This window comes from Gekko japonicus, unplaced genomic scaffold (assembly GCF_001447785.1).
Source record: "Gekko japonicus isolate JY-2015 unplaced genomic scaffold, Gekko_japonicus_V1.1 scaffold1589, whole genome shotgun sequence".
NCBI classification, from domain to species: domain Eukaryota; kingdom Metazoa; phylum Chordata; class Lepidosauria; order Squamata; family Gekkonidae; genus Gekko; species Gekko japonicus.
In genome coordinates, this window is record NW_015172603.1 from 91,507 (window position 1) to 103,510 (window position 12,004).

General features: G+C 43.0%; 1 protein-coding gene across 1 annotated transcript in view; it reads left to right on the plus strand.

The window, feature by feature from the left end:
- LOC107119142 (nardilysin-like) overlaps positions 1–12,004 on the plus strand; it is a 61,995-nt gene extending 49,991 nt beyond the window's left edge. Inside the window, exons 28-32 of the mRNA XM_015421589.1 lie at positions 1,011–1,094; positions 3,602–3,692; positions 5,812–5,928; positions 9,666–9,755; positions 11,810–12,004. Coding sequence (XP_015277075.1) covers positions 1,011–1,094; positions 3,602–3,692; positions 5,812–5,928; positions 9,666–9,755; positions 11,810–12,004 — 577 coding nt within the window. The remainder of the gene's footprint in view (positions 1–1,010; positions 1,095–3,601; positions 3,693–5,811; positions 5,929–9,665; positions 9,756–11,809) is intronic.

The following is a 12,004-nucleotide window of genomic DNA, read 5'->3' on the forward strand; positions in this document are numbered from 1 at the left end:
GAGTGTGAGAGAAGTAGGGGGAGGGGGAGGAAGCAAAGATGTGAGGGATGGGATAAACATCCCACAAGTTTCTTGCAGGTCTTCACTTTTTTATCCTAAACCCTTGAATGCAGTATCAAAATAGGCATTTTCCTGGTAAGGTATAACCCAATAGGAAGACAGCCAGTCGAAAAAAGAGGAAGTCAACTGAATTCAGAACTCAAGTACAATCGCTCTACAAACAACCATGGCCACTGATAGAATCCATCTTCCTTCCTTCCTTCCTTCCTTCCTTCCTTCCTTCCTTCTTTTTATTCCATCCTTCCTCTAAGGAACTGAGGGCAGTAAAGATGGTTCTCACTTCTCCATTTTATGTGTTTGTTTATTTATACATTAAATTTATGAAGCACCTAATCCCTGAGTTCACAGGGCTCTGGGCAATGTACAACAGCAAATAAAATACAATATAAAAATCATTATGATAATAAGCTATCTTAAAAACAGTTCCACAATGGCATCCATAAACCAGTTTTTTTCGCCAGTTCTGGACTGTGTTGCTGCCTTGTAGTCAGGGTAGGGAGGAGGCCAAAGAAAGATAGAATAAAGAAGGGGGGGTGCCGCATCAACCCTTTGAGATATTTTAAGGTGAGAGAATATGACTGCCCCAAAGTTACCTATCCAGCAGGTTGGACATCTGAACCTTGGTCTCCTAGGTCTGACACTCTAATCACTACACCCCATTAGAACACTGTCTGTTTGGACGGAATGAAGATCTCAGTGGTGTTTGGTCCTGACCATACTGACAGAAGCAGTATGGTCAGGTTGTCAGGTTTAGTGGCAGTAATGACATTGTTTAAGCAATAATTCTAATGGTGCTGTCCACCAATCTACCGAGTCTGGTTTTCTTATGTGTTAAATGTGCATGTGGGGAAATAGATTTTGATGGATAGCTCCCATATAGTAATTAGTACTTACAGTCAAAATAAAATGACTTGTACTAGTGGAATGTTATTCTTCTCCTTTGGTTTAAGCTACCATGTCTACTCTGCCACAAGAAACACATCTGGGATCCTGGGTTTTTCGGTTACTGTAGCAACACAGGCAACCAAATATAAGTAAGTCTCCTATTAATTGTTTTTAAGAGTGCAAACTTTAATATTATTAGTTCCACTCATGAGCTCTGTGAATACTGCTGTTCTTCACTGCTGCGACCCGCATTTTCTGAACAACTATAACATGCTTAAAACATATAAGGCATCAGGTTCCCCATAATTCTCTATGACTAATGTTTCTGCTGCTGTCTTCCAATGTGCTATCGAGACACAGGGGAATGTGCCTTTACTGCAATATATTTCTTCCTACATACCCCATCTGTGGCTATGATCCATATCTAGTTAATCATTACTAAATCCCGCTGAAACCAACTGAAGAAGTTAGTTGCAACTAAATTAAGTCCAAGTGCTTTCAATAGAGATGTCTAATTTTACTGGGGACGCAGCGTTAAAAAACTACCTTGGAAGTGGGCCTTCTAAGACATAGCTCATACAGTGCTTCGCTGGCTCAGTTGGTGAGAGTGGAAAGTGCCGTTAAGTCACAGCCAACTTACGACAACTCCATAGGGTTTTCAAGACAAGAGACATTCAGAGGCCATTGCCTGCCTCTGTGTAGCAACCCTAGACTTCCCTGATAGTCTTACCATCTCCCTGGTAAAGATCTAATGAGATTAGACTAGCCTGGGCATCCTTTAAAATGTACAAACTGGGAGTTCATAATATATCAGTGGGGAAAGGTAAATAAATCGTTGGGAAATCTTCTCCATCCAGAACTCCTACTCTTAAGATCATGTCTTGTTTCACCCCTACCTGTGTCCCCCCTTCCCACTTTAGCTCCATCTCAACATTCCATGCCTCTCAACGTTCCTGGGCATCTTCAGTCCTTATCATGCCAGTTTGATTTTTCCCCTTTTGACTAATTTACAAAGTCCTTTTTTCCTGTTTACTGAGTGACTCCTTCCTGTTTGCATAAACCCATAGTTGTCTGTATACCATCTGTTTGCTGCCTTCATAATAGGCAGTTATTAAGTATCTTATTAGCGTAATGGTGAGGCAAGCTAAGTGGTTTGGGTGTTTCCTGATCCACACTTGCCCAAATCTCCACCTCCTGGGTTCTACAAGCTCACTGAATCTTGAGTGGGCCAATAATTTCCCCTTCTCTTTCTGTGTTTTCCCCATTTCACCAACTCTCAGCTATATTCAATATGTTGTGCCTCCTAGAGAATGCTCATCAGAACATTTTGGGAAGTTTCTTGGGTAGCAGAGTTTATTTATGTCAATATTTCTCATTGCCCAGTAAGATTCTGAGAAGGACAATGTGCAAAATCTGTCTGAGAACTGCCTGAATTAAGATAGCACAAAAACTACCTGAACATTTCCACTAGGCCCATTAATCCTCTTTTGATTATTTTTTAAAATCAAAACTTGAAAGCTTAACCCAAGAAAAAACTTACAAGTTTCCCTTGAAATTTTGCTTTAGGGGATTTGGTAGCAATTCTGATTTAACCCTAAATTTCAAATATCCCAACTTCCAGCCACGGAAGTATACTGGAACTGAGTGGCCAATGCTCCCAGGCATGTGTTTCCTGCATATTTGGGTACTTGCTTCTTCCTCTTTATGGAAAAATTGTGCTTAACATCCTGTGGCAATTATAAGGGATGATCTTCTTCAGTAGCATACTAAGTGACATTAAGACCCAAATCAAAGTCTTTTACATTCTGCATCATGGCTTTGAAACAGGCTCAGCTGAGAAAGGGCCTATTGTTGCTCATGCAACACACCTGGAGAAACAAACCTCTGGATAATGCATTTTTCATGTTTTTGTTAATATTCTGGAAGATACCAAAAACTCAATTTCAGACACCTACAACTGTCAGTTACAGAATTTAAACCCCCAGCTTCCTCTGTGTGTTTTTAAAGCTTTCATCGAGTTTGTAGTTAACCAATTAACTGAACAAAGACCAACAGCATAAATTGGAATTCTTGTCTGTGGAAATGTGTTCAGTACTGGGAATCTAAAAAATCTGAATTTCTTTCTAGTCAGGCAATACAATTAAGATGAATTTTCAAGTGACACATTTTTAATTTTGAGGAGGCGTGGGACATACTTCTGAGAAGGGATTGCCCCCATTTTTTACCAGTAGCTATGGGCCTGCTTCAGCGCCTCCCTACCACTGCTACAACCCCAAACCAAATTTGCCCTTTACAGTTGCTTTGTAACATTCAAAAATACACTGGGAGCTCCAATTAATCCTTTTTCCTGCCATGAGTTTCCTTGACACTCACTTCATATGTACAAAGCTGATATGATGACATGCTGAAAATCTTTCGCACCATGCCCACATAAATAGTTTGCAAATGAAGCTCTTCTTAGGTGAGTTGACCTATGAATCTAGTCCAAAACAAAACAAAATAAAATATGAAAATCAATTCTGTATTTTTCAAGACACTAATATAGCATATTATCAATTCGCCAGTTAAAAGCAAGGCAGCTAATCAAAGACAGGAATCTTTATTTATATCCTTAATCATTACTAATCTTCTTAATGATGAACCTTAATTTCTGTAGCTCTGAATTAGTTGATAGAAAAATAGACGACTTCCTTGTGCACTTTGAAGAGAAACTCCGGAATTTATCTGATGAAGAATTTAAAGCTCAGGTAAGATCCACAGCTTCTTTGCTTTCTGCCTTGCTGACTTGAGGCTGATTTAGTTAGCAGCTGACCTACATTTTTTACACAGAGAACATCGGGAAGTCATACCGGGTGCAGGTAAGATTGAGTTTGCCTGGCTGAAGCGGCACCATTTTGAAAGAGGTCAAAATGCTCCCACTAAAATATAAGAGGGTTGTGCACAGATGGAGATGGTGAACACTGAATTCAGTGCTCTGCTGTTGTGCTTGGTTTGTGCATCTTCCATCTGTGTTGGCATGCCTTCTGATATTCTGTTCAGCAAAGCTGGAAGCCTTCCTACGTCCTAAGGAACCCCTTTCTGACAGAAGAGGCTTGTCTGCTGGAGGGCTCTTTTTGTAGCAGGAACTCATTTGCATATTAAGTGACACACCCCTAATGTAGCCAATCCTCCAAGAGCTTACAGTAGCCCCTGTAAGAAGAGCTCTGTAAGCTCTTGGAGGATTGGCTATATTAGGGTTGTGTGGCCTAATATGCAAAGGAGTTCCTGCTACAAAAAGAGCCCAGATAGGAAGGCTTCAGCCTTTGTTATGCAGAATAGTAGGATACGACCGGCTATCTTTGCCTGGCCCTGGCTGCAAAAGAGATTACATATATTAGGTAACCTCTACTACCCTGAGAAGTGAACAGTTTTAGAGCAATACTTTCCCGGCCCCATTTCTTTCAAAGAGGAGAGCGCTGGAGACTTCTCATTTCCTTGAAATATTTTCATTACCTTCAAATATAGGGCAAATATAAGACACACCCCTCCAGGGTGGCTACTCCACATCAAATTTCTTGAAATTTCTGGAAGTGATGTACCCAGGGTACTTCTCAGCCTGTTCACAAGTCTGTCCTATGATCCCCAGCATAGCCTCTTTTGAAGTCCAAGGGGACCTCATCCCCCCTCCTTTTTTATCTGTGGAAGAGTACCTCATTGATAGCATTATTTTCATATTATGAACACATCAAGTCCCAAGATACACCTAGCTAAACTATCTCCACAGACAACCAGGCAGTCACGCAACAGTCATAGCGGCAAGGACATTACCCAATCCGCTAGTGATTAGTGGGAGAGCCAACTGTTCCTTTGGAAGGCCTTTTGCAGGACTCTTGTGCCTTTGAAAGCTGCTTGACAGATATAAATATAACAGGTACAGCTTTATCCACCACTCCAACATCTCCTAGAGGTGAAAATCAAATCAAACAACTCCTGTTTCCAAGTTGCATAGCTCTAAACTATGTCATAACACTATCTCCTGTAGCCTTTCAGATGGTGTACATTCTTTATCATTCACGTGGCTTGCCTCTATGTTTTATGCGCAAGTGTTTTAATTACTGGCTTTGGGGCTGGCAAATTGTTGAAACTGGAATGACAATCCTTCCTTCCTTGTTTGACCCAAGCTCTTTTCCTTGCAAAGGGTGAATGGTTTCTGGAGATTCTGTTTTTAAGCTAATAAAACCTACATCTGATAGCTGGTGAAGAGCTTGTAGCTGCTGCTGCTGTCCATTCATGCTGTGCATGAAGGGTATCTGAAGGACAAGTTTAGATGTCATCAAATAATGTATGCAAATCCACCAGAATTAGTTGTTAAATTATACTAAATGTCCAGAGCCTAAAAGAATGATAAGACTGACTTCTGAATACACAGAAGCCAAGACAAATGTTGTGAGCGTCTGAAAACTTGAAGCCCAAGGGGACCTCATCCCCCCTCCTTTTTATCAGTGGAAGAGTACCATATCTCTTTCCTGCAGTGCTGTACCATTGTACAGTGTTGAGTCTGAGTGCGATGTTTTGCCAGCATGCCATAATTTTGTTATGTTGGTACTCTGTTCCTAATCTGTTACTGCACATTAGCGCCCCACACCTTTTTCTTACCTGCATGGGCAATGTTACTATAAGAAAGTACAAGAAGTCTAGTTCAATAAGTAGTAAATCCATCCATGTTTGGAAGCAATATAGACTCAAGCATTTGCAGAGCAGACAGTGAGCCACAAGTGGCAGAGTTGCTTGCTATGAGATCCACACTGGTACTTAAACCTTTTGAAAACAGAATGTTGTTACTTCCTTGTAGACAGAAGCTTTCTTAAAATGATATATTTTTAATAGGTCTCAGCTCTAATAAAGCTTAAGCAAACTGATGATGCTCAGCTTGCTGAAGAGGTAGAAAGAAACTGGACTGAAGTGATCACTCAACAGTATGTGTTCGACAGACTTGCCCGAGAGGTAGTAAATTAAAAACACAACTTTTTCTATTTTCTGGATAACAGTCTCTAACATCTGATGCATAGATTTCTTTTTCTTTTTAAGATTAAACTCTAGCTATTGAATGGCTTTGGGTCTGGCTCACAAACTAATTGAAACAGAAAATGGGAATTTAATCCATGGTGTCAACTCAGTAGTAGCTCCATGGAACTGGATCAACTGGAACCCAAGTGTTTCACCATAACCGATTTGTTCCACAGTGACAAAATTGTAAAATAGAAAGAATTGGGCTTACTGAATCATATTATTACAGCAACAAAAAAATGCTCAAGCCACTCTTCACAAGTGACAGTGTACCCCCAGTTTCCCACTCAAGGATTATCTCTGGGTAGGAGCAACACGTGTGAAGAGTTGTGAGTGAGGTTTTCAAATGAAACTGTAGTTACTGCAAAAAAAAAAAAGAATTGCTTGCAATCAGGATCAGATTTTCTCTTCTGTAGGGACTGTGGGAATAAGAATCTAATCTGTTTTCCTTTTGTAGCCCAAAACTGGGGACTCAGTTTTGGCAAGCATGGTGCCTCTCCTCATTTATGTTCTGTTCTTTTGCTAGTTATCAAAGCTGTAATCAGTGAGAGCTCCACGTCAGAAAACTACATGTGTTGGGGGGAGGTGTTGTTGATTCACAGGATTATCCAGTAAAGAAAGGGAACAAAAGTATAGGGGTTGTTACTTTGAGTCCATGAAATAAAAACATATTTAAGTGTAGAAAGCCCACAAGTAGGGATGGGTGAACAACTCTGCCACTAAAATCACATTTTTGCCAATAAATTATGAGCTTCTTCTGTGGATGATTGAAAACAAGTCTTGGAACAAAGGAAATGGAGGGAAATGTTATTTGCTCAGCCCATGGTTGGGATTGCTAAAGTCTCATGATCTTTCTTGGCACTGGATGTGTAATTGGCTGTCAAATCACTTCCAAATTATGGTGAGCCTAGGGATTAATGGCCAAAAATCATATCATTAACAGCCTTGCTCAGGAACAGCAAACTGAATATCATGGCTTCCTTTACTGAGTTGATCTACCTCATCCTGAGCCTTTCTCTTTTCCTGCTACCTTCAACTTTTCCTAGCATGATTGTTTTTTCCTGTGAGTTTTGTCTTCTCATGATGTGACTAAAGCACAATCACCTCAGTTTAGCCATTTCAGCTTCTAGGGAGAGTTCAGGCTTGATTTGAACCCACTGATTTGTCTTTATGGTGTTCTACAGTATCCATAAAACTCTCCTACGACACCACATTTCAAAATGAATCGATTTTCTTCTGGGCCACAGTGAGTTCTAGCATTCATAGGAAACACTGGCAAGGTCATGTGACTGTTGCCTAGGGTTGCCAGGTCCCCTCGTCACTGCAGCAGGGGGATTTGGGGGGCATTCCGGGGGTAGATGGGGATGTCCCCAAGCCCCACCCAAGAGTGACCACCTGGGGCCACCCCCTCCCTCCCCTTCTGTGAGATTTAAAGGGCTTCAGCTGATTGGCGGGGAGCATGTGGCCCTTTAAATCTTTCAGGTGGGAGGAAGAGGGGCTGTCGCTGGCTGCACATTCTGCTCACAAAAAGACCCTTTAAAGAGTCTTTTTGCAAGCGAGGTAGGGGCTGCAGTGTGTGGGACTGATTTTTAGGCAGCGATTCATCGCTTGGGATTCAGGTGCTGCCCCACTCACTGTGAGACCGGCTAGCAGCCAGCCCCATGCGCCACCGCCCCACTCACAGCAAGTGGGATGGCAGTGAGTGGAGTATGTGGCCAGTGACAGCCCCTCTCCCTCCCTCCTGAAAAATTTAAAGGGCCCTTCAGCTGATCGGTGGGCCACATGCTCTCCACCGATCAGCTGAAGCCCTTTAAATCTCACAGGAGGGAAGGGAGAGGGGTGGCCCCAGATGGTCATTCTTGAGGGCAGGGCTTGGGGGTGAGGCTTCTCCCACCAGCCAGGTGACTGGTGGTGAATTGGGCCCCCCCAAAGCAGGGGAACCCCCACCCGGACCTGGGGGCTGACAACCCCACTGTTGCCAGTTGATTTCAACATGGTTGCATGCTAAAAGCCAACCTGCCCTGATCTCCTTTGGGTGATCCCAATGTCCAGGAAATTGCCTGGGACCCCCACTAATGTTCAGTGGACTGGATTGAGACTGAAAAGAGAGATTTCACAGAGAGAAAGAGAGACAACCAAGACAGTGGCGTTAACTTGGAAAATATTTATTGAGTCTTGGAAACCATAATTCAGAAACTTTCAGCCATATAACATTCTAATATGCAGCATACAGAATTAATCAGATGCCTAAATAGCATGTACTGTAGTTCTATAAAGGATCTATCTTCATTGTTCTGTCAAGCCCCATGAAAAGGGCAGAGGTCATTTTGGGGGGGATCACAGTTCCCCCGGGTGAGGTACGGGGGCGGGGCACATGGTGAAGCCCCGCCCCCTGCTTCCAGCTGCCCCGCTTCCAGCCCTCATTCAGCCAGGAGGAGGCAGGAGAAGAGGGAGGGTAAGTTGCTTCCTCCTTGCCTCTCCCCACCCCTGCCTGCCTGGGGCCACGGAGGGCCTTCGCGGGGCTTCCTCACACTCCCGCCGGCCTTGCAGGTCCACCGCCGGTCCCCTCATGGGGCTCGGCAGTGGAGCTGCAAGGCCGCCGCCGGCCGGGACCGTTGGGGGCCTTATGTGTGGCCTTATGTGTGGCCTTATGACACACTTCCGGTGATGTCAGGGGGTGTGGCATATGCTAATGAGTTATGCTAATGAGTTCCCCTAGCTCTTTTTCTATGAAACGACCCCTGGAAAAGGGTGGTTGTCCAGAACAACACCAAACAAAAGAAAATCCAAATGTTAAATACCTTTTGCCATCTATAGAAGTCAATGCAGTTGTCAATTTGACCTGTGACGAATATCTGATGTGTTTGACAAAATCCAACCCCTCATATACAACAAGCATGAAGTTTGCCTGTTATCAATGTAGTATTCTATGAGGGCATGATCCCCCAGACTATTCTGGCCCCACTTCAACTGACAATCTGTATATTATCAGTGGGTCAGTACAGCTCTAGACATACTATGTCACAGATACCTCAGGAATCTGGCAATCTATGTTTAGGCTTAGAGGCTAGGACCACTATCTCCTGGTACATAAACTATCCACTAACCCAAAGAGCAATGTCTGGGCATTAGCTTTACAAAGTCTTGTAGGACATTGAACCCAAGAGTAGCTACTAGAATCCAATACAAGTTAAAGCCAGGAAGACCAAGTCTCAATTATTGATCAGTTCTCCAACAATTTCAGCAAGAGCCATGGCTAGGCTCTGTCTGCAGTCCAGCATTCTAATCAAGGTAGTGTCATACAGTTGCTGAAAGCATGTGCAGCCGCCTGTCTACCACACATTATAACTCCCAAGCAACATTATAATTTGGTCTTTTTATCATTCATAGAAACAGCTCATAATGTAATGGAATGAACATGGTTTGCATCAAGTGGGAGATGGATGCAGCTATTACTTAATATGGGTATTCCACACTTACAATCAAAACAAGATTTATATTTTCATTGTTTTCAGTTTCTCACATACAGCATTCAGTGATGAAAAGTTAAAAAGCAGCTACACAAGTGTCCTCAATAAAACAAGGAAATTAGTATATGCATTTGTGTGGGTTAAAGCGTAGGGATTGGTCCTTGGAATTATTTTGAAATGTTGTTTTATTTCTCTGGATGGTAGATTGTTGCACTGAAGAGCCTTTCCAGAAAGAATCTGCATGACTGGTTTCTATCACATAAGACCAAGAACCGAAAGGTGTTGAGCACCCATGTGAGTATGTCTGAAATTAGGGTTCTTTCTCATATATAAACAACGCTCACAGTGGTTGGTGGCATAGCCTGCAGTTTCAGGCCATAAAACCACCTCCCTTTTACATCCTGAGTGTGGTTTCTCGGTGGCTGCATTAGGGAGGGGGGTGATGCAGTGGTAGAGCATCTGATTGGTGTTAGATCACCACTAACAAAGGTCCGGAGAGTGATTTCAGCAAGTGAGTCGTCTTTATTGAAGTACGAACAAGCACTCAAACGCATTCATAACCAGAACAGATTAACATTGGAGCTTGGCTCCTTTTAAACATTCCCGGGCTAATGTAGCCACGCCTATTTACAAATAACAACCAATAAGATTGTGTGGATAAGGACCAATGAGAGTTCTTCCCGCTCAGGGGATAGGCCTGCTGTGATTGGTCGCTGTTCTGAAGTGACCAATAGTTGTCAGTGCTGCTGGAGCCTTGGCCGGCTCGAAGCTTAACATGGGAGGTGGATTAGGCGATTCATGTAATACTGTCAGTACATTACAATTGGCATGCAGAAGGTCCCAGGTTCAATCCGTGGCTTCTCCTGTTAAAAGGACCAGGTAGTAGGTGATTTGAAAGACCACTGCTGGAGACCCAGAGAGAGCTGCTGCCAGTCTGTATAGACAATAGTCTGATTCAGTGTAAGTTAGATTCATCTGTTCATGTGACTTGCAAGTGAGAACAGTCAGAGTCATGCTCTCTGCCCTGCATGGGCCATTCTCCAGGGCTCTGCCCATACTCTAGTAAAGTCACTCCTGATGTCAGAGGACCCTCAGGAGTAGCATGGGACATGGGATAAAGGCTGTAGTAAGAAGGGGGGATTGGAAAAGTCAGCCCTCTACATTCTTCTGTGAGTGGAGAATATCTCCACAAAGCTCATGCAAGAGCCAGCAGGGAAAGTTTCTGACAATTTCCCCTTCTTGCTGCAGGCTCTGCTCTCTGTCCCATGTTGTTCCTGATTGTCCCCTGACCTTCAGGAGCAGTTTTCAGAGGGAAGGCAGTAGGGGGTGGGTTGCTATTGGAAGAGGAAAGCAGGGGGAAAACCCGTCCACAGACTTGTTCTATTTGTGAAGGATTCAGTTCAACCCCTGCTCCTTCATAATGTTTGAAGTAGAACAGCTGATGCATGTTCCTGTCAGAAGCTTTACTCCCAGGTGAAAAGGCCACACACACACCACACTATTAGGGTGGAGGTGGAGAGACTGGCAGTTTTAAACATGACAAAAAGGAGAGGAGAAGAAGAAGAGAAGAGATTGGATTTATACCCCCGCCCTTCACTACCCGAAGATAAGAAATGCAACCTGTCCACCAAACTTCGTTACTAAACTTCACTGCACACACAAACATCCTTCCTACATGAAAAAGCAATAAGCAAGTTTGGAATCAGAACTGCCAATGCAGATTGTTCGTTTCCCTCTGAGGAACCCTTTGGAAAATGTCCATATTTAAGATTTCCCCCTTCCTGTCATGACCTTTTGACAAATGTCTTTGAAATACAGACCTGTGAGGACCTTTATGAAATGCTCTTTAATCTGAAACCCATGCCCCCCCCCAAAAATTAAAACTCTAAATGCTGCTGAATAAAGCATGTAGTATACCAGAAGTAAATGTCAAACTACAGAAGTGGAAGACAGCCTACATTTAAAGACCTTTTTACTCATTCAAAAGTTGAGGTCACCTAGTACAACACAGGTGCTTACAGTAGTGAAGGCTGAATGTATTAAATCACACCAACCAACAGTTTTGCAGGGCAAAACCCTGAGGCTAACCTGCTTCCGTTTGGCAACATGTTCTGTTTTTGTTAAATTTATACCTCATGGAATCGATGTAGGGCAACCCAACTGGCTTGTGATTTGCGAGTGTCAACATAAAGTGTCCTCTTGAGGTATCATCTGTTTGTGGGAAGTCAGACAGAAATGTCATAATGAAAGTACTGTGGGGATTATGTGTGAAGGAAATCAAGCTTTGTTCAAACGTTTAGAATCTGGATGTTTGCTGACTTGGTAACCGCTTGACCTTGAATTTCCAGGTGGTTGGATATGGCAAACAGGAAGGAGACTCAGAAGTTCACCTAACCTCCACTGCTCAGGACTCTTTATTTGGTCAAACAGCTGAGCTAACATTTTTACCCTCCTCTCCTCTCTTGAATTTCCCCTCGGTTTTGGACATCCGAGCTTTCACCTCAGCTCTGAACATACTTCCTTATCACAAGATAACGAAATAA